The sequence below is a fragment of the Microtus oregoni genome, unplaced genomic scaffold, assembly GCF_018167655.1.
Source record: "Microtus oregoni isolate MIOR12 unplaced genomic scaffold, Mior012 000088F_ref0000325, whole genome shotgun sequence".
Classification (NCBI taxonomy): domain Eukaryota; kingdom Metazoa; phylum Chordata; class Mammalia; order Rodentia; family Cricetidae; genus Microtus; species Microtus oregoni.
In genome coordinates, this window is record NW_024544555.1 from 3,691,438 (window position 1) to 3,719,369 (window position 27,932).

The window sequence follows — 27,932 nt, forward strand, 5'->3', positions numbered from 1 at the left end:
AGCTAGCAACCGAGCACCTACCTGCCCCTTCTGAGCTAGCGTTGCCTCCAGATCTTCGATTTTGGCCTTGTATCTTTGCACCTCTGCCTGGAGCTGCTCTTGTGCCTGGGGAGATCAAAAGTCCAGAGTTCAATGAGTGACATGGCCATGCCCTTCACTAGTGCTCAGCAGATTTGTTTGTGTAGGGGAGGGTTATTCCTCTAAGTTGCCTTTACAATCCAAGAAGATCTAGAGTCTTGACAAACGTCCTTATGGTCCCATTTGTCATCCCATGAACATTCACGCTCTCCAGCAGCCACTAAAGGATGGTGGATACCCATCACACTCCAGACTCCACCTTGACTTCACCTCTGGCCCAGTGACATCCCTTTTTTTAAAATCCTTTATGGTAACTCACTGCTGATCTATTTAAATGAACTTCTTTTCTGAGGAGAAATAAGTCTTATTTTCCTCTCCGAGTATGACTGTTTCTTTCAGAGCCAACTTTCGGCTCTGGTACCTAAATCTAAGTTGAAAACTTTTTATTTTACGTTTTATAATAGTACATGTACATATCTATCTATCTATCTATCTATCTATCTATCTATCTATCTATCTATCATCTATCTATCCTCTGCAGAATGAAGGTTTAACAGATACTGACAGTGAAAACCTCAAATATGATAGTATTGAAGAAAATACATGAACATCTCTTTCTGATAATAGCTGGCCTGTCTGCTTCAAATCAAAGTTTAGTCTTTAGTATATATCACCGTGTGTGTGTGTGTGTGTGTGTGTGTGTGTGTCTGGGTGTGTGCGTGCGCACACTACCACTTAAAAATAGGTACTTGTAGAAAAGAAGAGTACCAATCTATCTTGTAAATGACTAAGAGTGGTTGCTGTGGCATCTCCCAGCATCTTGTGATTCCTTGAGAAAGAAAAGTGGAGCAGCACCACTGCAGAGATGTGCTCCTTCTTGGCTCTTACCAAAGTCCATAAGGCAACTTGCTAAAGTTTTTTAGGTGGCCCCAACTCTGCAGCTTAAAGGCTGGGCTCAAGCCCTAGCATCAGGACCCCGGGTAACTAATTTAACTTTGGCTGAATGAATGAATAAATAACTTTCTTTCTTTCTTCCTGTCTTTCCTTCTTTTGAAGAAATTCTTATAACTGACAATCATGACATTCTAGAAAGTAGATCCAGTAATACTGGAACAGTAATTCAAGTTTTACCACACCTAGCTGTGTGACCTGTAATGCGCAGGTCCATTAATATTTTTGGTCTTAAATTCTCTTACAGAAGCATCTGACTTAGGAGCTGACACAAGGGCTCATTCGAACATCATCTGTGAAATTCTTAGTGAGATGTAGATGTAATGTTTTACACTTTTTAATTAAGAAAAGAAAGTGGCTTAATCAGCACTTTTGAAAAAACAAAATAACTATTATTTTTAAGCAAAGAACTTAAACGGATCATTAAAATCCAACATGGGTTAGACAATTTAAGTTCTCAAGAAGTGAAAATAAGAAACACACACTCAGCTGTCTTTAAAGGAACAAAAGCATTGATCTGTGTTTGGATGTGAAATTGGTTAGGATTTAATAAAAAACAAAAGCCTCAGAGGACAAAAGGGCACAGAGAAGGCTGTGTTGCTGACATTTTAATGTCCTTGGTGCTTTAATGATGCAACCTCTGCAAGTGGATTCCAGGCCCTCTTGCAGGTCCACACTTACCTTGGCTTCTCTTTCAGCATCTATGATGCCTCCAGTCTGCTCCTGCAAGAGGGCATATGCTCTTTGGAGGGCTTGGTATTCTTTTGTTAATTGTCGAAATCGTAACTCAGATTCTTCAGCAGCTAGACTCTGGAGGGTTGAAATGCAAAAAGTCCAAAAGTAATTATGTTATGTTTGTGTTTTATGTTCTGTGTCAACAGTGACATTTGTCTACTTTTGTAAAGAAAAGATTTATTTGATTTTATTTTTAATTCTGAATTATAAGTGAAAATGTGAATACAGACTATGTTCAAGATAGATGGTGGAAAATATGTAAGACATTATTTTAATGAAAGAAATGGTTATTAATTTTTACAATAATGATCTCTTCCCATTTGATCTTGAATAATACCCAATTTTAGATCCAAACTAAGAAGTAATACCCAAAGTTTGGATCTAAATTTCAGGCAAGGATTCTTAAAGCTTTACTCTCATTTCTTTCCATTCATTCAGAGACATAAATAGATCATTAGTTTGTGGTTAAAGTTCATCCCTACTAAATCATGACACTCCCTCTCAGCCCCAGTACTTAGGTTTGGGGCATAATTCAACTATCACCAGAGAATTGTTCAAAAATGTGGAATGAGAGCCGGGCAGTGGTGGCACACGCCTTTAATCCCAGCACTCGGGAGGCAGAGGCAGGCGGATCTCTGGGAGTTCGAGGCCAGCGTGGTCTACAAGAGCTAGTTCCGGGATAGGCACCAAAGCTACAGAGAAACCCTGTCTCGAAAAAAACAAAAAAAAAATGTGGAATGAGGAGGTACGAATGAAGTTTAGTTGGGAAAGTAATTGCCTGGCATATACAAAGGCCTGCTTCACTTCCCAGAATTATATATACATACACATAATATATACATGTACACACACACACACACACACACACACACACACATATGGAGGAGTTGTGGTGTCACCTGAAATCTCAGAACTTGGAAGGTAGAGGCACGAGGATCAGAAGTTTATGCTCATCTTTAGCTGTCTAAGGGGTCTGGGGACAGCTAGCATTACGTGTAACTCTATAAAAAAAATAGTGTAGACTGAGTGGTTTCATTCCTCTGATCCTGACTTGGTAGTTGTGTTAAGTGTAGCTGAAACCTCTGGATAGTTCTGAAGATGGTGGACCACAGAACAAGGAGTTTAATTAGACACTGCTTTACACTGAATCTAGAAGCCTCTTGGACTTGCTCTCCCTTTCAAGCCTTCCACAGCTGAAGATCTTTGGGAAGTCACTTTTACTGTGAGGTGAGTAAGCAAATTACAGAGCCACAGAGAATGATTGAGACATCTCTAGAGAGATTCCATGTCATAGATGACGCTTACTTTCAAGAGATGTCAAAGTGGAGCAAGATCTAAAGACTGGTCATGTTCACAAGATCAGCTTGTGTTTTTCCTTCCCCTTAGAGGAAAGATTTGGTGACAATATTGTACAGGACCAGAGGAAAGAAAAAGCTTACTTCATCTAAGTCATCATCGGGAGTGGCAGGGGTCCTGTCCGTTCTAAAGGAGGCCATGGATGATGTTTCTGAATCCATGGAGTCCTCGTCATAGCCAATGAATGGATCCAAAACAGGCCTCTAAGTGGAGAGAAAGTATAAACTTACTAACATAACTAAAATCAGCGAAGAATGTCATATCCAAGCTCCATTCACTGTGACAGATACAGATGAGCAGTTCTTTGGTGAAGTATAAACACTAAGCAGGAACACAATGCCAATCCATCTCTTGCCCATGTTTTTCACTTCTGACACACTTAAAAAAAGTGTGTGACTATTTGGCTGTCTTCTAAAGCCATCATAATCTGGTTACATTAACTTCTGTCATGATGAGTCAATACATTGTGCTCTTTTAAGTATTTAAAATTGGCCTAAGGGGTTTGGAAAATGGAGGCATCCATGTTAAGGAGGTCATGGGGTCTTCACTCTAGTTTTCCAGTCCCACATCCAACCCAAGTGACATGCATGGTAAAAAACGAACACAGAAATCAAAACAATGAGCTATGCATTGTAGGGGCTATAAAAATAATGGTGTACTGAGGTCATTATCAACACTTCCCAGATGATAATAATGCAAACACATCAATCAATTATAGACAGATATCATAAACTAATATGATTCAATGGAAGATATTGATCATGTATATCTCTTACATGTTCTTAGGATGTAACCCACACACTTGTCAGAAAAACCTTCTAATATTAAACCCACTGGCTTTACTTTTAGAGGAAGTCATAGCTTTTCAGGTTACGGCACAACAACACAGTCATTTTTCAGACTAAGAAATGTCAAGAGATTATTTTTTAAAAAAACAAATCAAAAACAAGTAGTTCTCGTGGTTTGCCACAGTTCAAGACCATCTGATCTATCACGTCTTTGCAGGAAGGTTCCTTGGCACGCCTTCCCTTCCTGGCTCTTGGTGGCAAATGCCCGATAAAAGTTTCCTCATTACCTTGATTGGCTTTGAGCTTCTCCTGTGCTTTCTCCTACGGATGAGTTTTTCTCGATCCTAGAAAACAGAGAAGGACTTTTCAGATCAAAGGTTGTCGCACATCTCTCAAGAGTTTTGTTATCTCTTCCTTCTGCCTACAGAGGGCATCAGATCCAAGAGAGCCTCTGAGGATGGATCCAGGCAATAGAATTCACTGGCTGAGCTATCTGTGGCCTTTTGTTTTGTTTTTCAAAGAGATGGCTGTGTTCCCCTGAGAGATTATATATTTTTATTTGAAGAATGATTTTATTTTACAAATTTGGTGGTGTTTGGACATGACTTGTCAATATTTTTGGAGTATGTATATTATAATTTTCCTGCCATATAATCAGGAAGTGTTCTGGGTTCCTTCATTTTAGACCTGAAAACAGGGGGCCATAATGAGTAGTTGTGTTCTCCGATGCCCACAATTATGTTGCATTTGTGTGAGAAAATATTGTTTCTAGTTAGAATATACATTTATTTTTTACATCTTGTCATCTCTTAGCATAGGCAGGTGTCCCTTGATTAGTTTGAGTGAGGATGGGGCAGGAAGTGGAGCACCTACTCTATTGGGGTCACTTGGTTTTGCTTCTGGCTTATTTGAAGGAGACACGGCTGTGGTTTTCTGAGAATCTTGGTGAATACCTACGAACTGTGAGCAACTTTGCGACCTGTAAGGTGTGAGCATAGCTCTAGCTACTGGGACAACTTGGGATTTAAGCATTAAGGACTTTATATTTTTACTGCAAATTTGGGCCAGATGGAGCTACCTGATCAATAGGAAATCTACAGCTTAATTTGAGGGTTTCAAAGTCAGTATGTCCCTAGTCCAGTGACTCCATGAGATATAAGAGTTATCAAGGTAGAAATGAGAATCCCAAGCTTCAGCTTACGTTTGAATATAATTTAAAACATTGGCATTTAGACTTTACTTTTTGTCTTTATATATAAAATATTTTGATTGTGGATCCTCACTATAGCTAAAACTTAAAAAAAATTACACATTGTATATTCTCTTAATCTAAAAGGTGCAAATTATATATGAACAATGGATGAATTTTTTCAAGACAGGATTTCTCTGTGGAAGAGTCCTGGTTGTTGGTTGTCCTGTAACTAACTTTGTGGACCATGGTGGCCTTGAACTCACAAAGATCCACCTGCCTCTACCTCCTGAGTGCTGGGATTTAAGGTGCGCACCACCATCCAACAACAGTGGACAATTTTTAAAGGGAGAGTAGCAAGTAATTGCAAACAGAAGTAGACTCTTTCACTTCCAATGGCAGTGAAACAAAGTTCACCTATTCTGGAGATTATTGTGTAACAGCCCCCACCCCCACCCCTATGATTAGTTCAAATCTACAGGCTTTGGATTATTCTTGAAATAAAAAGAAATAAAGATACCATTCTCAGAATAAAGACAGAGAGGCGAAGAAGAAGCCTGAAGGCTTCAAGAGGTCGTATCCTACTATGCTGTCAATAGTAACCTGAATCAGATACAAATAGGACCTAGTCAACAGGAACTGAAGTATCTATCCATAAAGTGTAGACTGCAATTCCTGCTCTATTACAGAATTCTGATGCTTTTCTTCATTCACAAAGCCTTTAACAGATTGTATCTATATGCTATGTGCTGATTAGGTGTTAGAAACAAGGAGTATATGGTCTTGTTTTTGTAGGCAAAAAATTGAATTGCCGAGGCTCAGGAGACTGACAGTGTAAAGCAACTATAAGATCCCCAGATCTACCCTATATACTTACCTAACAATGGCTCTGAAAAGTCCCTTAATGAGGCTCATATTCATGCTTCAAGACTAGTTGGCAAATGGTTAGAATGGAAGGTGTAAATCAGTTTAATAATATAAACGTTTTGGGCTAGAGTTTCTTGTCCATAATTACATGCTGCACACCTGAATACAGGCATTTGGAGTTAATCCAAAATAATGAAGGGTTTCCTGATGTGTTGGGTGTTGGCTCCTCGTCCTTGAGAATGGCTAGGGCTTTGCAGATGGGTACACCTACCCTTGTGAGCTCGTCAATGATGTTCTGTTGCTCTATGACCTGCAGTTTCAGAAACTCTGTCTCTTGTTCTTCATTAGCTTGGTCAAGGTCATTCAAAGACTTCAGTTTCTTTAAGGGTGGGTGAGATGTTATTTTTTCTCTCTAAATTGGAGAAGAAGAAATTACAAGTGGAAACCTCAAAGATCCCCAATTTTAGTAATTGGTAAATTTGTAAAAATTGGGTCCCAGCTAATTTGAATCCTGTCCCCTCTTGGTGACAGACCTTTATATTTACCAACTAAAACCCTGAAGTACATTTTATCTGCTATAACACATTGAAGTCCTTGGCAATGTTTTGGACATTTCTATAGTCAGTTTATCTTGGAAGTCTTTTCAGGAATGTATGATCATATCAGTCATCCATATATAATACAAGCCACGATATTGATTTCCCAGCTATCAAGCAAGCTAAAAGGCAGGCATGAACCCCCTCCATATTACTGTGGTGTAGGAGCCACATTGAGGCTTTACTTCTCCACATGTAAGTGTTTGAAGAGTGAGTGTATCCCCTTCTCTTGCTTTCCTTGCTTCTTCAAGTGGAAGTCTAAGAAGCATATGAGAAACAACCTCAGTGCAACCCACTAGGTCATGGGCCCCAGAGGAGGAAGCAGCGGCTTCTGCAGCGTCTGCGATACACACCATTTCTGAGTTCTCCTTGGTTACGGCTTTCAGTTTCTCCTCCATGCGCTGCAAAGACACCATCAGCTCATCGTTTCTCTTGGCGAGGCACTTGTTCCTTTCCAGGAGAGGTTTGCATTGCTTTTCTGTTTCCCGCACACGTTTTAACTGGAAATAAATAAGATAAAATGGATTTTTGTGTCCTGAGGAAAGTAGGGCAGGAGGGGCCACGTGTTAAAGAGGGAAAGCACCCTTCAATTACCTGACCTGTTCCAAGACTGATCACTACATTCCCATCCTCCATTTAGCCAGCCAATATTTTTTAGTTTCATTTAATGATTATTCTCTTCTCCTCCCTCCCCCACTTCCTTCTTTTTAGAAGGAATTGCTATGGAGGTCTAGTAGACTCAGAACTTACTATGTAGAACTAACTAGCATGGAACAGGCAGACTCCTCTGTCTTCAGTCTTCCCAGTACTGTGATTAAAAACCATGAGCCACAATGCCTGGCTCTAGAGCCTTTTCAACACAGTCCTGTCTGCTACCTTAACAGAGGCGCCACAGATGCTCCTGCTGCTTCTGAAAGTGGCCAGGAAAAACCCAAAGTTCTCTTTGCTCCCATTCACTTCCCTCACCTCTTTTACCCATGCAGGATGAACCCACTTCCTGATCCAGCAAAGACCTCTCAGTGGCTCAGCAGCAGATAGAAGCACAATTGAAGTTCATGGTCATTGGAATCTCGTTCCAAGCCTCATTCTCTGCAATGGCACTGCCTCCTTCAAAGGTCTTACTGAAATCTCCTCACGAAGGCATGTGTTTTTCTGTTGCTGTCACAGGACCTGTTCTATATTTCACAGGATGCTGAGCAGCATCCCTGCCCCTTTTCCTGCTGATGACAGTAACACCCTGCCAGCTGTGATGATGACATATGATGACCAAGTTGCCTTTCATTTAGAAGCTAAATGTACGAATGTTGTCTTGTAATCACCAGCAGTCCTTCCTTTCATTTTCAAAACACTTCTGCTTAGTTGATGTATTATAGGTCAAGCTATATAGACGGATTAGATTTCTATGTTGAATTTGTAATGATCAGCTCATTCTTTTTATCAGAAGATTTCAAAGACCATCACTCCTTCCGTGGAAATCTATGATTTGGGGAGATACTGAGGAAGGAGAAAACGGCCTATGATTGAAAACAACAAACAAGACTTTGTAATTCTTAGCACTTCCCCAGCCCCATCCTAATCTCAGTTTGAGAACTACAGTTTTATGGTGATGTCAAAAACATGGGATTTACTTTTAATAAATAATCTGGCACAACATCTTTTCAGTTTTGGTGTCTGAATCAAGAATATTAAATTTTGAGTACGTATAAAGAGAAATTATTCACTGGGCTTATTATTGAGATATTGATCTCTTCTGGAAGTTAATGCTCTGTGTTTTCAGTAGTTGAGTCTCCTCATACAGTTCACAGGAAATGCACATATGCATGAAGGGAAAGAACTGTCCAATTGTAGCACAGCATCCAATCGCAACAGTTCCAAAGCACCCAAAAGAGTGCTTCCTCAAAAGGACATGCCTTCATAGATGAGAGAGACTGAAATTGTATATGTATGGTCCATCATGAATACACGTATGCATATATATGAATAAACAGAGGCTCGTGTAGACTCTAAGAAGCCCTGCTATAGTTTAACTAATAACAGAGAGACCTGAGGTCAAGGAAAGAAAGAATTTTATAATCGTAAAGGGTCGATATGCTAAAAACCATTATCAAATATTAACTTATGCCTATCAAGTAACATAAATTTAAATATGTATAAGGAAAAATGGACAACGCTAAGAAGAGGCATATTTGTGGAGAGAAATAAGCAGACAAAAATATTAGAACTATATAGAAAATTTAAAACAAGGCAACAAATGAAGGAAAACTTTAACTGAAGATGCACAGCACTTCTTCCTCTCCCGGGAATATGGCATATTTCTAAAGTGACTGGACTGGTTAGTTTTTGCCAGCTCAACACAAACTAGGGTCACCTGAGAAGAGGGAACCTCAATTGAGAAAATGTCCCCCAGATACTGGCCTGTAGACAAGCCAGGGAGACATTTTCTTGATTAATGATTCGTGTGGGAGGACCCAGTACCCTGAGAGCAGTATTGACTCCTGGTAAATGGTCCCAGGGTGTATATGAGAACAAACTTAGCAAGGCATGGGCAGCAAGCAGATTAGCACCATTCTTCCCCAGTCCCTGTTTGATTTCCTACCTCGACTTCCCTTCACAGTGGACTGAACAGAACATATAAAGCAAATAAGCCCTTTTCTACTCAAATGGCTTTTGGTCATGGTGTTTTAGCATAGCAATAGACAGCAAGTGAATATGCTGACCCTGTGCTATGGCCAGAAAGAATATTGTAATACTTCCATGGCAACAAAATGTTGCAAAGTGTGGCAAATGTTATGAAGTAACTAATAACAGAAGATGATTAGAAAAATCTCTAGAAGTTTAGAAAATGAGCAATACACTTTTCAGAACAAGTTGCATGATATTATTTATGAAATAGCAATACATGATAACACTCCAAACTTGTGAGAGTTGTCCAAAAAATAAGATTTCAAGAGAAACAATGGCCCCAAATTCAGGGAAAGGCTAAAATTACTTTTACATAAACAACTTCATTAAAATATAAGCTACAGAGCATTATGCCTAAATATCTAATTTCAAAATGTTCTAAAGTTATTAAGAAAATAATGCAGAATGGAGAAAGAACAAAATGCTGAGGACAGATTGTACCGGAAGACCAGCAGGCCAGCAGATATTTGACAGCTCCCCCAAACTCCTTAGAAAAGATAAAATCAAAACAAAGAAGAATACACCTCATGACCAAATGGTGAAAGGGAATGATTATCTGTGCATATTGGCAAAGATATGGAAACACTGAGGTCCTCCTGCATTGGCACTGAGAACATAAAGTGTTGGAGCAACCTCAGATTTCAACTGACCACATTGCAGGATCCGAATTCCTATGCCCAGGGGGAAGAGGCACTTTTCTTCATCACCGATACCTAGCAGTCCCTGTCTAAACAGCCTGAATGTGCTTAGAAACTCCAAAAATGTTCCAGAAGAATAGCTGCATGTATTGCAATAATGTTAACTGGATGCTGTAGAGTAAGGAAAGAAAACAATTTCTCACAGCTCAAAGGAGATACTCACAGGCAAACTACTGAGCCAAAGAAGCCAGGAACACAGACATAATATGCAATTATGTTTTTAAACTTATTATGGTGGATAGCTGTACAGAAACCAGAGTGGTGCCATTGTTAATTGGCAACATAAAGCATTCTTTCATAGCCTAACATCCAACAAAACACAATCGAAACAGTTTGCCTACAACTTACCAACTCGTTCCGTTCATCTCCAAGCAAGGTGTTCCTATCTTCTAACTTTCTTATAGTAGCATTCAATTCAGCTATTCTCTTTTGATTTCTTCTCAAATCCTACGCATGAGAATTAAAATGAGCATCTCTTAAATATTACTTTTCAAAGCCTAGAATACCATTCATGAAAGCAATAATGTCCTTTCTTGCAATTTGGCCCAGGAAGTAACAGATAAATGTTCTTTTACTAAGAAAAAATGAGATACCCTTTCTAACTCCCAACATTTTTGCTGGGTTGAATACTAAGCATGGTTAAAATCACAAATGAATTCCACGTGGCAGGCAGAACCCAGACTGTGGCATGAAATGTGACGATTGGTTGAAACAGGTTTTTGGGGGTTTTTTGTTTTTTGTTTTTTTTTAGATTTATTAAGTATGTATACAGTATTCTGTCTGCATGTCTGCGGCAGTCCAGAAGAGGGCACCAGATCTCATTACAAATGGTTGTGAGCCACCATGTAATCACTGGGAGTTGAACTCAGGACCTCTGGAAGAGCAGTCAGTGCTCTTAACTTCTGAGCCATCTCTCCAGCCCGGCTGAAACAGTTTTCAGGAGAGCTGTTTGCATTGTGACCAAGGTGAGTGTGAAGTCAGGGAATATCCTTGTGTCACAAATGTCCATTGCTTCCTATGACACAGACAACTGTCTGTTATTATACTTAGTCATGGAAGGGGCAGTTTAGGAAGTAGACACAGGGTTTTCTGAATTTTTCTATACTCTAGAAGAAAAAAGGTCATTGTGAGGGAACATATATTACCTTCACATGTGAAAGGCGGGGTGTATAATATAATTTAGAAGAAAATATTTTGGATGGCATAACAATTGTTATGAACCACCTTCCACACAGCGGTTACAGCTTAATCCCGTGCTGTAGGCCTACTCTGGTTATATGCCTGCAATGCTGTTACTCTTTTCATTTTCAGAGCGGTTCACTGTTGATAGACAGTTTCACATGTCCTGAGTCCCGGAGTCATCATATCCCAGATGACACATCAGGGCAAGCTAAACTGGGGGTGGATCTGCGTTTACCCAGGTCTTATGGTGGATAGCAGCAATCAAATCTGTGAAGGCTAGCCATGTACTAAACACAATACTCTACCTTCTCTATATAGTGTCGTCTAATTCAGAGAACAGTCTTGCAGAAACCACCATGACCTGCACCTTGCAGATAAGGAAAGTGGTTTGCATAAAGCCACTTGGCTAATGAATTTGAACCAAGAGGGGTCTAACTTCTAAAGTCTGGTGTGTGTTTTTTTTTTTTTTTTTGGAAATTATGCTATATTGCATATAGGTATTAAGAGAAGAACTTAACTTTTTATGTGCTACATCTTAGATCAGTATATACTTCCCACCACTACTAGGGTGTGTCCATGTCCTGGAAATCAATTCATGAGCTATTCACTACTTTGTTCTAAGTAATACTTTGGGACTCATTTTTGTTCCTAATTAATATGTTTTCATCTTATTTTTGAAGATAAATCATTTGATAGCATACTACAGGCCAACTTAAGTCTCTCATTGTACCTCTGACAATGATTTCTCATATAAGATGATGACAATATAGTGAGGTAAGTGGCAAGTTCATTCAGACTGGAGGCTTTTGTGCTCTGGCTATAGATGATTCCGTCTTTCTTAAAGGCACACACCCAACCACTGTACATGATAACAGTCTTTGGTCAGTTTCCAATCCAATTGTTCACAGATAGGGAAAATACCAATCTTGGCAACAGGCGAATATTATCATTTAACTTATGGCTCTTATAATAGATTCAAGTTTGATAGCTATCACTAGGCTGAAAAATTCTGAGCAAGAGTCAAAGACACCTACAGCTCTCACGTGATCTGCTAATGAAGTACGGCCCACTTTGTTCCCAGGATATTTGCTGGTTTTATAGTCGGAGGGAGAATTGATTTCTCTGTTCTTATAAACAGGAAAATAACTTAAGTGAGAAAGCAGAACTTGATCGCTAAATAAAAGATGACTCCGGAGTTGTTAAACCTCAACTCGAATGGACTCACCGGGCTGCTGCAGTGTTCGGAGCCATCTCCCGCCCTTCCTGGAATCTCCCTCTTCGGGCTGCTCATGTTACACTCGGCCTCCTTGACCAAGAAGAGCTGCTCATCCAAAGCCTCCTTCTGCAGCTGCAGTTTCTGTACATAGCCTGTCTGAGTCTCCAGTTCCTTCTCCAGGGAAAAGATGATCCTGTCCTTGGCTTTGATTTCATCCATCTGAATTAAACAAGACCCAGGACATTTCACCATGCCATACATAAGTCCCATTTTCACTAGGGGAAGTCCTCCTCATCTTGTGATGATGGAAGGTGTTGTCCTTCCCTAGAGTGCTTGAAATGGTCTGGGAGGGTTAGGAAAGGTAACATTTAAAATGGATCACTAGCTTTAAGAAAGATAAATCCAGAATATTCCACTGTTTCTAGGGGACCAATAAATTATTACTGATTGATACTATTAGCCAATAATTTGCAACTGGAGAAACTGCAGGCTTCTTAGTACTGGTCTACTGATTTTCTAGTAAGTGTCAATTTTGGTGGCATCTGGAGGGGGTTCTTCCAATAATTCCTGTTGTGTGGCCTTTCCTTTCCTTCCCACACTTCAAGGCAGCTAGCCTTAGCAATCATTCTACCATTACTGTTGGAAAAGCATCAGTGAGACCCCAGATCCTGAATTTCTTGTAATCCCCTGATCTGAGTGCGTACAGCTGCTCTGAGCACGAGACCCTTCAGGAGTTCCTGATGGCAGGAGAGTGGTTTCTGGTGGGTTTGGCTGGGGCGTGGCCCCCAAACACAATAAAGGGGGCATTCTTGGGGAATTCAAGGATGACCCGTGTTGCTATCTCTCTGTTGGTGTGTGTTTGTGTATTTTAACCTCCAGCCCCCTTGCCCGAAGCTCGCGAACTGAGTGCCAGCGCACAGAGCGCAGACACGGGGAAGCGGCGCACGGCAACTGGAGGTCTCCACCGAGATTTCGGCAAATAGGGATTAAAAATGCCTGCTAATTTTAGTCAAAATGTTTCCTTGTAAATCTGTAGCATATAGTTATTGATTTCAGCACTCATTTCTGTGAAGCTTAGAAGTGGCTTCAAATGTATTAATTTTCACTTGAAGGCACAGATATCAGTGGATTAGAGTTCCACTGGGCTGGAATCAGTTTGCTGTCCTTAGATGAGAAATATACCATACATGAAATGAATCTCTCTAACCATGACACGGGGTGGAACCTTTTGTCCCATTTCAATACATTCTATGTGGTTACTTAAAATGGAAATAGGAAAAGACATTCAGCACAAACGTCATTCTTCTTTCTCCTTTCTCATATTTAATGACTCACTTAGCGTGTTTCTTTGCTGTGCACTTTAGATAAGGAGGAGGAGATCATAGAATCACCTGCTCGTGCAGTCCCTTGCTTTACACATGCTACTGCCAGGCTACTGACTCTCTAGGTCACGTGACTAAATTTTAGGTTAACTTTGGGAGACCACTGCACTAATGTCTGCACTGTCCTGTAACATCACCTGCTAACTGATGACCGTTGTGATAGTGTCCTGTTGATTTGCGAGAGAATATCAGTCACATTTTCCTACTCCTTGAAGATGGCTGAGGTGTGTTAAACTGAGTGCTCATTCATTTTTCAGAGTTGATATACACAATGCTTGCTGAAGTTTGATACAGCTCACAAACTGCCCCTTCCTGGTTGCTGGTGATGCCTTCTAGTTAGTGACAGGTGCTAGGCTACCAGCTGATTAACACCCTCTTGGAGTTATCCTTACCATCGCTAGTATTATAAATGAAAACGTCTCATCCTTACAGTATTGGAAGCACTATCGTTATGCAAGTTATTTTCATTTTCTAAGAATGTCGTGCTCAGTAGGTTCCATGATCACCAGGTACCAGGGGAGACCCTGAAAGGTTCAGTATTTGGTCATTGTCCCCTGCCTTGGGAATGATGAAGTCTTGATACTTTAACTTTGTCTTCTGACCCTACAGCCCATTTATCAGGCACTGTGTTACATTGGCGCCAAACTTATTGGCATCCCGCTGCCCCCAGAACCTTCCAAAGTGGGTTCTTGTAGAATATCGAGCAATGAAGGGGACTCTGTTATACAGTGGTTGTGAACACATAACCTGATTCTCAGAATATTACAAAATTAGCCGGTGCTCCAGTTCATAGATGAGAAGGACTATATTGCAGAATTCTTTGATGTTTTCTAGAAAGAAAAGATCTCATCTCTTTTCCTACAGGCCCCAAAGTGCATATGAGGGTGAGGGTAGGGTTAGGAAAGGAAAATGAGAAAGGGGAGACAGGGACAGGTACATTCAAGAAACACTGCCCCATCTGAGTCTGCTTGCACCCAATGTTTGAGCCACTCTTTAGATGGCTTAGATTTCAGGTGGTTGTTGGAGAACCTTTTGTCTACTTTAGTGGTGTTTTTGGGAAGAAGTGATGGGGAAATCATGACCAATTGGTAGATTTACACTGCAAGGCAAGCAACAATTTTTACTTCCAGGCTTTCTTTCTAATCAACCTACCTGATTGCTCCACACTTCAGTCTTGAATCCTTCTTCGTCAACCACGGTCATTTCAGAAACCAAAAGCAGAACAGAGACCACTATTTTCTGCTCTGCCTTTGGTCTCGATTGTCAAACTGAAAAAACTGCAATAAATCCACCAGGAAGCATGGCAGAGGCAGCATCTTACAGTTACATCACACCACATTACTAAGAAAATGACACAGGTTTAACATGTAAAACGTTCTATGGGAACCACTTAAAGTGGAAATCCTGGAGACATCATCCAGAGAATGAAGTGGAATTCCTGGAAATGGTTACTGTGGTTTGGCAGACACAGCAGGAAAGAATAGTTTTTCCTGTACAGCTTAGAGCAGTGCTTCTCAACCTGTGGGTCCCGACCCAGTGGAGGGGGGAGTGAACCAACCCTTTCCCAGAGGTCATGTATCAAATATCCTACATATCAGAAATTTACACTGTGATTCATCACAGTAGCAAAATTACAGTTATGAAGTAGCAACAAAATAACTTTTTGTTTGGAGATCATGACAGCATGAGGAACTGTATTAAAGGGCCAAAGCATTGGGAAGGTTGAGAACCACTGGTTTAGAGAAACAGTATTAAATACATCCTAAATGGTTTAAGCTAATCCTCAACTTTTGTACACACATAAATAGAAATTTTCCTTCTAAGATCATGGAACCGAGGGCATTACAGCTCATACATAGACCATGCATTAGTTTATTCATTTTAGCATTAGGAGATATCTGTATGGTTGTTGGCTTTGCAAATTAAAAACCAAAAGCCGAAAGAAACCAACCAAACAAAAACTAATTCTGTGTGGATTGAACTAAAGAAAACTGTAACAGCAAGTAAGCCATGTGTGAATGACACCCAACCAAAAACCAGAATGGCTCGTAACAAATATTTTTTGATTGTTGGGGGGAAAGGAACCCGTTTTATAAATGACCAGGGATTTTATAGCTCCATGTTTGTGCTGATGAATCGTTTAGGGTGTTTTCATGTTGTCAGTGGCCATTTTCAGACAAATTATAGCACAAAACAAGCTAAGGTTGGAATGGCTTGTGCTTTACAATCTTTCACGATACCCAAGAACACTGGTCGCTGCATGGAAACCTATGCACCCAGGAGAAGGCACTTACTATGAAAATGGGAGCTGTAAAACTCTTACATTTTACAATTCCAATTTCTACCGAACTACCTATCAATCTACTTTGAGCTTTGGATAACGCAGCTTGCGGAAGCGAGGGTGTTTGTTTATAGTAACTCTCAAGGGAACACCCAGCAAAGCAAATCACAGTGAGCTCTGGCAGAGACTGGTTTCTGCCTGGCGCTCATTATTACTGACCAGCCTCCGAATGTCCCGTTCCGACTCCCACTTGATCTTCGAGATGGCTTCCTGGTGGGACTGATGCTCACTCCTAAGGTCCCCAGCCTTGATTTTATCTGCTTGGATCATATTGCTCAGCGCCTCGTCCACCTGCTTCTTGGCCGTTTTCAAGTCTGTGATTTCCTGCAAGAGCTTCAAGCGCTCTGCATCGAACTGTTTCCGGGCCTCCTCCCGGGCCTCAATGGTGAGTGCTGTCCTTACTTTGTCGCTGCTGCCGTCCCGGAGAGCGCACAGAGCGGACTTGAGTCTCTGGATCTCCCCATCCCGCACCTTCACTGTCCTTGACATTTCCTGCTCATGCTGCTTGATGAGGTTCTCTCTCACCGCCTGCAGCTCCTTCATCTTCTCCTCATGGAGCTTGGCTTTGAGCTCTGTCACCAGGACCGTGTGTTTGCGCTGCTCCAACTCGCGAATCCGCTTTGCTTCTTGAGTCTTCTCTCTTTCAAGCTTTGATACCTAGAGGCAGAGGGGTGAAAAGGATGAAAAAGCATGAGCCTCAAAGAGAACTCGTGCTCCCAGGCAGGATCTTGCAGCTTTGTCTGCTATGATCTCTTAATACCTTATTTATTAAAAAAAAAAAAAAAAAATCCGAGCTGCTGTGTGCTCAGAGGAAAAGGAAGCACCGGCCTTAAAGCAGAGTCTATAGTGTGTAAAACTGGGAAACATCTAATATGTTTATCTTAGCGTGTTCAGACAAATACTTGATGTTCCTGGGCCTTGTAAAGAGCACGTGATCCACAGATTAGCAGCTCTAAAGACACCCAGAAGCTAGTTAGAATTGTAGAATCTCCGGCTCCCCACCAAACCCATAAATCAGAATGTGCCTTTTAACAATTCCCTAGGCAACTGGTTTATCCAGTCAAACTGGGGAGCTTTGCTGGCATGGTTCGCCCATTGGTGGAGGAGATTTTATAACTACCACCTGCACAAGCCTGGCTCCACCCAAACCAATACACGTGGGCATCTCTGGATAGCTCAAAGTGTGATACTGTAAGAAGGCAAACAAATGGGTGCACATGTTATTATATGATGCCCCCTTTATCATGTGGGATGAGACGTGCTGGTGGAGAAGAGACTGCTGACAATGGAGGTTAAAGAAAATGAAGATTAACCAGGTGGTGGCACCACACGCCTTTAATCCCAGCACTCAGGAGCAGAGGCAAGTGGATATCTGTGAGTTTGAGGCCAACCTGGTCTACAAGAGCTAGTTCTGGACAGGCTCCAAAGCTATGGAGAAACCATGTCTCGAAAAACCAACCAACCAACCAAACAAACAAAAGATGGTTATAGTAACAATGACTTTGTCTTTTTTTGAATAATAACCACGTTCCCCTCTCCAACTTGTATATATCCACACACAGATACACTAGGCAGCCAATCAGCTGACACCCCCTAAGTCTGGTGGGTTCTGCTCTGATTACAGGGCTTTAGGGATGCTACAGGAGGTCTCTTAGTGTCATTCTCTAGTCTTACTCTTATTCCTTGACCTTACTGCCAGCCAAGCCAAACACTCCACATAGTGTAAGAATTTCTTCCAATCTTTCCACCTTCCAAGAATTCTGCTGGAAATAATCTCCTTGGTTTCCTTACATTTCCAGGGATATTGTTAGTTCTTCTGGCCGGTTTGTGCAACCTAATTCTCTGATTTAACAGGTTGCTGGGAAGTGGTGGCTGGCCACCTGATTAGTATGAAAAGGTCCCTCTGTGATCCTGTGCGATTCCCTCCTCCACTCAGTTCCTTCTGCTGTCACCTGTCTATGTCTTCTACCCCATTTCCTTCACACACACACACACACACACACACACACACACACACTCAGGAGAGAGAGAGAGACAGAGAGAGAGACAGACAGAGACAGAGAGACAGAGACAGAATTTGAGAATTTGGAAGCCCCAGGGGCATTACCTAGTGATTAATTCCCTAGAGAGTCTCCACCATTTCTCCAGTTGGAAAGGTTTAATAATAATATATTTTTAATTTTTACTGAAAATAGGCTTTTTCCCCATACAATATATTCTGATTGCGGTTTCCCCTCTCCCAAAATTTGAGAGATTTTCAACCTAGCAGTGTCTGAAGAGTCAAAGTCCCTTTTAAAGTAGTCATAACTACAGTATAGAGAGCCTGGGGGTCACACTTACCTCAGCCACTTACCTAGCGCCAGCTAGAACAGTATATTCTAAATGAAGTAATGTTTGGAGAACATGTTAATGTTTTAAAGGTACCATAATTAATCTCACAGTGGTTATCCTGCAAGGGTGGAGAGCCCGAGAGGACTTGGTAAAGCAGTTGTGAGCTGTGTTCAAATGGCTGTGCTGAACACTTGCAATATTATAAACTTGAAATTTTCTCCATGCGCAAAATACACTCCAGATTTTGAAGATTTGTCACAAGACAGATTTTCTTGTTAGTCCTTTTTAAATAGCTATATGCTGAAATGATGCTATTTTGTATGAATTAAGTTAAACAGACTTTTTAGGGAAAGCAATAGATCCCTTTCACTTGTTAAAATTTCATTCATAAGAAAATTTATCAGCCGGCGGTGGTGATGCACGCCTTTAATCCCAGCACTCGGGAGGCAGAGGCAGGCAGATCTCTGGGAGTTCGAGGCCAGCCTGGTCTACAAGAGCTAGTTCCAGGACAGGCACCAAAGCTACAGAGAAACCCTGTCTTGAAAAACAAAAAAAAAAAAACAAAAAAAAAAGAAAATTTATCAAAGGTCATGTATCTGGCACTCAGAGTCCACCATCCATTTCTTTTGGCTCCAGAATTCTTTGGGGTTCTAGAGTTGCTCCAGAGTTCTTTGGGGTTCATTTGGAAAATTTGACTTCCTTTATGCTACCCCCATCCTGTCAGGACTCCTATATCTGTCCTTAGCCTGGAGACTCCTCCACACTGAGGACAGAATCCCCATACTTCAACCTTGCCAATCAAGCCCCTTTGCAGGTTGGCTTAGAGGACTCCCTTCCTCCTTCCCCTCATCCACCCCTGCTCCAGATACAAGAGAATATGCTATTTTCTGCTCCTGGTTTATATTTGTACCTGTCTGCCTACACTTGCTTTTCCCTGGTGGCCCTTCCCTTGACTCTCTGGGAATCTCACATTCCTCCTGGCCCAGCTACTTACCCTCCTTTCCTGTCATGTGACCTTATTACTTAGGATTAAGCTCAGGTCAACTGTCTTTGTCTTCTCTGTGCACTCTGGTGGTCCTCAGTGCATTTTCCTTCATGTTATAGGTGGTGTGCACGCTGCTCTCCCATCTGCACCCCCTCTTATTCTGCCCCCGTGTGGCAACTCCTACGAGACTACCGCTATATATTCGCTGATTGCTGGCACAGCACAATAATGAGCAAGAAGGCACAGGTGCAATTAAAGGCCATATGCCATTGTTTCCTAGCTAGCCCCATAAGCAGAGTCATGAATAATAAGCCCTGTCACACAGTTTAGAAAACATAGGCTTAGGGAGTTACCAGCGTAACTCTGTATCCACTCATCCCTTGTAAGATACTACAGTAAATCACAAAACCTCTAACAGCTAAGAATAAGAATGCCTACTTCTCTCTCTCTTTCTCTCTCTCTCTCTCACTCACTCTCTCTCTCTCTCTCTCTCTCTCTTATTTCAAGACAGTGTTTCTCTGTTTTTTTTTTCTGTGCTTTTTTTTTGTTTGTTTGTTTGTTAGCTCTGTCTGTGCTGGAACTCAATCTGTAGACCAGGTTGGTCTCAAACTTACAGAGCTCTACCTGCCTTTGCCTCCCAAGTGCTGTGATTACAGCCATGCATCCCCATTTTCAGGCTGCCTCTCTGTTCTTGACAATCTAGACCTCGTTCTCACCTTTCTAGAGTAAAGAGAAAATGATGTCCTCCAGGAAGGAGGTGAGGAAGCTAGAGCCTGTAAGCCAAACTGTCTGTCTTTGTGATTAAAGACCTATTGGGATACAGCCGTGCCTGTCCATTCAGACATTACTTAGGGTTGCTTTCATGATATAGTGATGGAGCACATTCAGAGACTGTCTGGCCCACAACCCTCAAATATTTAGTGTTTTCCACTTTGTAGGAAGGCTTGTTGATTTCTTGTCTAGATAATGTATTTATTTTTAGTGGAAGGGATTTTATTTTTCTAATTTAGAAGTTGAGTTTAGCCTGCATAGAAGACATTAGAAATATGTCTTTAACTTGAGTGGCGGGAACTTGGTTCTCCTCTGTCTTAGCAGTAAGTGGTAGCACTGGGAAGAGCGACATCACCACGAGGCCACAGGGCCACAAGGGAAACACTTTGCAGGACAGTGACAAATGATAATAAATAGGGACAACGGGTAAGGTGTTCTGGATTTCTGTTCTGTATCGCCAGCTAAGAAAAGTGTTCAAAAAATGCCTGTAATAGATGTTTCCAGGACTCAGTTTAAAATGCATGGGAAAATGACTTACTGTAAAGTCCTATGGTATAGAGAGCAATATTAGATATGACAGGAGACACTCCACCCTAAATGACTTATGTCAGATTCTCTCGAGGTGCTTAACATCGCATCTCCTTGTGATTCTGTCTGGGATTGTGTTGTTTCTCTCGGATTTTAAATAGTAATCTTTCATGCGTGTCGGAAGAAAGGGAGATTAAAAGAAGAAAGAAGTTAGGTTATGAAAATACAGCTGTGTGGAGAATATATTCCAACCCATGGAGAAAACTAACATAAACAGAAGCTGGTCATGGTGCCAATCACTCGAGGGAATTCACAAAACAAAGAAACGGTTCACATTTGTTCCAGTTGCCATGGAAACTGCCACTATTTGCAGGATTTCTTGACATGACTTGTTTGTTTCCCCTTGAAACTCCTTTGGGGAAAGTGTTTCACTTTGAGGGGGAGCCAAAGGATGTGATTTGGGGGACGGGTGTGAGAGGCCATAACAGTTGTGTGGTGTAGTCTCTTTCTGGACTCATTCACACAGACTTAGGCATTAAGGCAGAAGATTTAAATATCCTAATACAACTCTTGAGATGTGAGAGGACACAAAAGAGCTATTGTTGAGTAAAAAATGTAAATACGAGCATAAAGATATTTAGAAGTTGAAAATTATTTAGCAAATGAAAATGATTTTGAATAGTGAGGGTGTTTTGCAGCAACAGCTTAAGCCCAGTCATAAGTGTGCTAGTATTCTGTGTATTTTACTGCAATTGACCCTGTTCTAAATAGGCATTGCATGTATTAGTACATCCAGCCTTCAGGCCAGCCCTGTGGTATTTGCTTCCGCACAGTTTCAGGGGAGACAGTAAGGAACAATCTCTACATGAGCTCATAAATTAGGCCGGTGTGGCCAAGAGCCAAGTCCAGCCTACAGCCCAGACCTGACTCCTCTCAAACTTCCGGCAAACTCCTTTCCTTCTGTCGGCCTTTTTCCCCATTGGCATATTGGGATGATGTCCTCTTTCTCATCTAGTTGTGGTGAAGATGACTCAATATGTATCAAAAGAGAGTGACTAAGCAACAGTAGATACTATCACGTTCATTTCGAAAATATTGTTGCATATGGTGATATATTATACAGTGTTATATCAAGCCACCACCAACAAAAATGCAAATGACCATAATGTATGACTAACATTGCAATACCACATTAAGACTGTAGTAACTGTTTCCCAAACAGAGAGGAATGTCCAGAGAAACCCGGGTTTCCCTGGGATGCCCTGAATTCCCTGCTGTTGGTGACGTAGGGTCTTGACTTGGAACACACTGGGAATTAACATTGCCGTGAAGAGTGGGGGTGGCGGGGAGGCAAGGACAAGGGGCACTGAACAAGGCCGTAAAGATAAACTTTCAAATCCTTTCTGCCCTCGAGATTCTATGGGAAGAAGAGATCACTAAGAAAAACTAATCCTTGTGTTACAGGTTTCAGTGGGACACAAGGAAAAGGAGTCCTGACCGCTTTATGCAGAACTCATGCTGTGCTTCCTGTCCATAATTCTAGTCTGGCCTTTGGAAACGCCCGTGTAAATTGTGCCAAGATAAGCTTGGCGGTGACGGGAGTTTTTAATGCACTCTTAGAAGTCGAGGATTAAAAATCACAGGGTGAGGAAAGGGCTGTGGGTTATCTCAGGGGGGGAGGGAGTGTCAAGCTCTCAGGAGCTGAGGCTCAGATTATCTGCTTTGCATGTTCCTGGAGAATAAATTCCGTCAACAGCGGGAATTATCACCTGAGCCAAGGGACTTTCAGACACAAGGGTTCAGAGGGGAAACAGAAGCAAGCAGGCAGCTTTTATGGGAAACCTTTGAAGACCTGGGGAAGCAATCCCTGCTCTCCCTTCCTCTTCCCCCTCCCCTCCCATTGCCTCTCCCCTTCTCTCTTCCCTTTCTTTCTCTCCCCTCGTTTCCCTCTTCTCTAGTATCCTGAAAACAGCAGCAGAGGTCCAGAAAGGAAAGAATACCACACTCCGAATCTGAGCCTCAGACCAGAAGCTCTGAGGAAGGAGGATGAGGAAGGTCAGGTGTGGTTTTTCAGGGGTGGTGGTGGGCATGGGCAGGGGTTAGGTGTTCAGGCATTCTCTTGGTCTCTTCTATTTCCTAGAAGAAAATCGCCATTTTGGAGCCTTCACTTGCTGCCACCAGAAAGCGAGTGAGTTGAGCGCAAGGAAGCTCGTTTTCTTCCCTCAGCAAAATCAAAATGGGAACCACAGGATGCCCTTGCCCCAAACATCCTGTGAGGACCAAGAGGACATGTGTCACACGCTTTGCAGTCTGAGGGACTGCGTCCATTGACTGCTTCTATTTCTATCTGAAGTCACAGATTCCTAAGCTAGGCATAAGCCTAGGCTGCCTGCAGCCTGTTCCTCAGAACCCTGTCCTCTGCTCCATCCCTTCATCCCTTTCACCACCTCGCCCATGCTGCTCATTAACACTGTATTCCAGCTCTGAAGGAAGGCACATTCCCTGGAGAAGCCAGTGGGTAAGTATCTTGTCTCATAGCAATCCACAGTGAACATGGTGTCCACAGACAGGAAAATAGTCGTCTACTTAGTAGCTTAAAAGTACTGGTTCAGCCGGGCCTTGGTGGCACAGGCCTTTAATTCTAGCACTCTCAAGAGGCAGAGGCAGGTGGATCTCTGTGAGTTTGAGGCCAGCCTGGTCTACAAAGTGAGTTTCAGTTCCAAAACAGCTGGGACTATTATACAGAGAAACCCTGTCTCGAAAAATCAACCAAACAAACAAAAAAACAAAACAAAACAAAAAAAACAAAAAAACAGAAGCAAGAACAAAAACAAGAGTGCTGGTTCAAAGAAAAGACAGGCCTTTCTTCACTCAGGCCTGAGCTTTCTTTTCCAAATACTACAATAGTAATGCGAGCACAGAGATGCCAGGAAAGCATTTGAAGAGTCATGCAGGTTCTTTTAGTAAGCAGTTTTGAGCACCGCCTACACAGCAGGTGGGTACTCTCTTCATACAGATGGAAATAAGAACAATGCCTACCTGAGAAGGAGGAACTGAGGGTCGGCTGAGATAATGGCATAGCTCCCTTTCCAGCTTGATGTCAACTGACTCCTCCCACCTGCCTTCCCTCCTTTTCACAGTCATCTGGAGCAGGTACTTCTGTAGTGCCCCTTGACAAAAGATGGCATGAAAGCAAAGAGGAACGCGAAGACATGCTCAGGGTCAGCCAGGTGCTGAGTGTCAGAGCTGGGTCTGAGCCGGGATGAAGTGCGCATGTTGTAGCGTGTGATAGATAGCGTGCTCTGGACAAGTCGTAGCTAGCTATTTATAGAATCGACCAAAGCCTTTACAATGCACTCTGTTCGTTTCACACGGGGCATTCTGTAAATGCCAATAGCGTTATGTGATTTGCTGGGAAAATGAGTTAATGGCCCACCAGCCTGAAGGTTTTCAGGCTTTACTCCGTTCCCTCCCAGTAGCTGAATTGTCATTTTATCAGAAGGGCCTTGGGGCTAAGCCGAGAGTGTAAATTCCTACCTTGGCTTTGATCATTCTCTCCCCCAGAGCCTGCTCTTTGAAAACACAACCATATTTATCTATAATGAAATTGCTTTATGATTCGTTTGCCCTCGGCTGTCCCTCCGCTGCACGCAGGCTTTGCCCTGTACACAGCCTGCACTGAGGTTGCCACTCACTGTAAGCGGAGGGGAGGAGGGCAGGAAAGGGGTGAGAAGATATGTTCTTGTCTAAGAGCCTACTGCCAGAGTCTAGTCAGAGGAAGCGGGATGACACGTGGCTGCCAGTGCGGATGCTGTCCCAGATGCTGAAAGATAGGCAGCTGCATTAGAACTCAAGAGGTGTCCATTTTAAAATGCTTAGATTTGTGGGATGCTGGGATACTGGCAGTGGTGAGATCTCTTTTGGAATCTTGTGGGTTTTTTTTTTTTTTCTCTCCAAAGCATTCCTGTAATCTCATTTGTCATTTACTAAAAGGAGCCTGGCTCCCTTCAGATGTTACTTTGCCCCAGGGAAAATGAAACTAAATGGACCAGACGGTGGCAAGACCTGGAAAAGCTCTTACAGTGAAAACTAGTCCTCAGGATGGAGTCCCCCTTATCCGAATCTCCTATGCTGTTTCCTTCCGTCACCTGCTTAACCAAAATCCTTGACTTGTGGGTTCAGGAACCTCAATTTCCCCCGGGCTCTCCCAGGTTATTCTTTTGCAGAGTAATGTGTGGGAGATGGTTGTGCAGGAAAAGAATCAGTCATCAAAATGACAGCCAGATACACTGACACACCCAAGTCTGTTTCCAAGAAAAAGAAAAAATAATGCCTCGAATTTCTGATTCACAAATTAATGCCTTTTAAGAGTTAGAACGTGCTTCCCTTTGTTCATGGGGATAAAGATCTGTCCTTCGTAAACTTCACATTGGAGTTTACTAAAAATGGCCAAACTTAGTTGACATGGAAAGAAATAGCCTCCAACTGATTCTGAGCCTACGTATTATTTTCTTTGAAATGGGGTAAAATAGGTTTGTGGTAAAATTAAATTTTCTACAGTGATAGAAGAGAATGCTAAAACACTGAAATAAGACATTTGTCACTCTGTGATCAAGAATGTTCTTATAATAATAGTTACCTAAATGATGCAATTTTATACTGATATGATTCTCTCTGGGCTGCAGGCATCAAAGCCCATGATTCTAAGGACTTGCTGAGTTCGATGCACATGAAGACAGCCAGGGCTGGCTGGAGCCATGACCCCAAGCAGCCCCTACTCACCTTGGACTTCTCTTGGTGCAGTTCTATCTGGATGTCTGTGAGTTTGGTCCTGAGGTCTTCGTTGGCAGCTTGAAGGGCAACAATGAGTGCCTCGGGCTTCTCGCCCTTATTTCGCCCCTTCTTGGACATTGTTCCTTTCTAAACGGAGTCTTTGGGGTTTTAGTCCTCTCAAACAGGCACTGCCATGTTACTCTTTCATTTCCCGGAGTGAGATGTTGCAGCAACTACTGCGTGGTGTTCCTTGCTAAGGTCTTCTCAGTCATTGCCCCGGAAGCCCTAGGGAGAGACAGAGACCAGAGTAACTCTTTGGTGAGAAATGGGTTTATGCCAGTCTATCCACTCCCAGCCAGAGTGGCTGAAAATGCCATTTCCTGAGGCCCTCCAGCCTCCAGAACCTCCTCTATGCTATATTTTGTATCTAACTCACAGTGATACTTCCAATTACATTGCCATCTGCTTAGGATCCGTTACCTAAAACACGTGTGTTTCACATTGCCTGGTGCTGTTCGTGGGAACACCAACCCACTATTCTGTCTTTCTCCATGTCACTCAATGACAGTTTGGGCATGAAAGTCCTTAAAGAAAGGCACACATATGGAGATGACCTAGTACTCATTCCTTGAAAATAAGAAAATACTACATATTATTCAATAGTTAAGACTTGAACAGTGGGGAATAACTAAGTGGATTCCTGGATTGAATCACTCACTCAGTTAATATTGCTTAGTTACTTTAAAATGCTTTGCTAGTACAATATGTTTCTTTCTTAAGTCAGAGTTCTATGACAGAAAAATAAGTTAACTCTCCATTTACCTGCTACCTATCACCTATCTACCTAACCTCCATCTATCTACTATCTATCTATCTATCTATCTATCTATCTATCTATCTATCTACTATCTATCTATCATCTATCTACCTGATCCACACCTACCTCCATTCATCATTAGCATTATTATCTGTCTTACCTCTCTGGTAAGTGTTTTGATTGCTTTATGTTTTTCTTTGATACAAGGTCTCACTGTGTATCCCTGGGAGGCCTGAAATTTGCTTCATCGACCTGGCTGGCTGCAAATTCAGAGATCTGCCTGCTTCTGCCTCCCAAATGCTACTGCTAGTATTAAAGGTGTGTGGCATCATACCTAATTCTAATAACTGTTTTTATAAAATAAGCACAAAGTATTTAAAAAGAATAGACAAGAACCTTTCTTTCTACCTTCCTTACATATTATTAGGAAGTGTGCCAGAAGACAGCATCCTTGGTCTGGTCCATGAGGAGCGGATGGGTGCTAACAGATGTTGACACAGGTGAAGCATCCTGGGTCAAGGAAATGGCAGATGCTGTGTGCTGATACAACAGCAAAAAGTCACAGAGGGTATTCTGGGGAAGAATAAGATCTAAATAAGTATGGCCCTAAAATGGCCAGTAAACACTAACACTGGGAATGGTCGGACTCATGGTAGGGTAGGACTCATCTTCCAATAAGCAGGGGAGGGGGTGCCGAAGTCCCTGCCTGGTGAGTATGTAGCAGGGAAGGGTTTGGATGTTGGTATTCTGGTGAGAGAATGGGGAGACAATGGAGACATGGACACTGGAGAGGACCTTGCTCAATTTATCTTGGTAATGGAAGCCTAACCAGAATCCTGACAAGAGGAGAGGAAGGAGGTGTGGTCCGTCTTATCTACAGGTCTTTAAATGTAGCATTGGGAAAAAGGAGAAAGTAGAGAAAACTATGCACATCCAACTGTTACCATCAATGAGGAGGACAAGAGACCAGAGCTTCTCATGCCTGCTTCCAGAGATGAGGTGGTGATGCGCTGAGACACTGCTGATGAGAACTGCGAGCCCTGGACTGATCTGCCATGTGCTCCAGCAGCTGCTGCTCTCTACAGACCCTGGTATTTGGCTCCAAGACCTGAGCTCCTGGGATGGGTGCCACCCTTTACAAACACTGCAGCTGTGCCCTTTGGAGTGTCCCCAGGGGCCAGGGGTGTGAGGGGAGGATGAGCTTGAGGCAAGAGAGAGCAAACTTGGTTACACACAAATCATGGAATGATATGGCACATTCCACCCTGGCATTGTTATCAGAGCCAAGAAGCTGAGGCTACACCGGTTATAGGTCCCAGAAGACAATCAACCACAATTGCTCCGTTAAATGGGCATAAGATTCAAGTGACTCCTAGTTATCTGCTGCTACCCACGGAGATGAGAGCCTCTCTCAGATCTCATCAGGGAAGGCTGTTTTTGCAGGAAGTGACTCCTAGTTATCTGCTGCTATCCACGGAGATGAGAGCCTCTCTCAGATCTCGTCAGGGAAGGCTGTTTCTGCAGGAGATGCTGATTGACATAAAGACTCACAACTAGTACAGGAGTGCAGAATAAGAAACTGTGGAGTGCTCAGCCCAAAATGAGACATCTGCACCACTCCAACCAATGTATTCAGGACATAACAAGGTAATTTTATGTAGTGTTG

General features: G+C 42.2%; 1 protein-coding gene across 2 annotated transcripts in view; it reads right to left on the reverse strand.

The window, feature by feature from the left end:
* Window positions 1-27,932, reverse strand: part of LOC121442241 (janus kinase and microtubule-interacting protein 2) — a 157,364-nt gene that overhangs the window by 30,014 nt on the left and 99,418 nt on the right. For both annotated transcript variants that reach the window (XM_041643706.1, XM_041643705.1), the window contains exons 2-11: window positions 25,459-25,734; window positions 16,221-16,718; window positions 12,348-12,557; window positions 10,289-10,387; window positions 6,914-7,060; window positions 6,236-6,376; window positions 4,196-4,252; window positions 3,204-3,323; window positions 1,711-1,839; window positions 22-105 (exon numbers count right to left, since the gene is read on the reverse strand). In XM_041643706.1, the coding sequence (XP_041499640.1) occupies window positions 22-105; window positions 1,711-1,839; window positions 3,204-3,323; window positions 4,196-4,252; window positions 6,236-6,376; window positions 6,914-7,060; window positions 10,289-10,387; window positions 12,348-12,557; window positions 16,221-16,718; window positions 25,459-25,587 (1,614 nt within the window). In that variant the 5' untranslated portion in view covers window positions 25,588-25,734. The remainder of the gene's footprint in view (window positions 1-21; window positions 106-1,710; window positions 1,840-3,203; window positions 3,324-4,195; window positions 4,253-6,235; window positions 6,377-6,913; window positions 7,061-10,288; window positions 10,388-12,347; window positions 12,558-16,220; window positions 16,719-25,458; window positions 25,735-27,932) is intronic.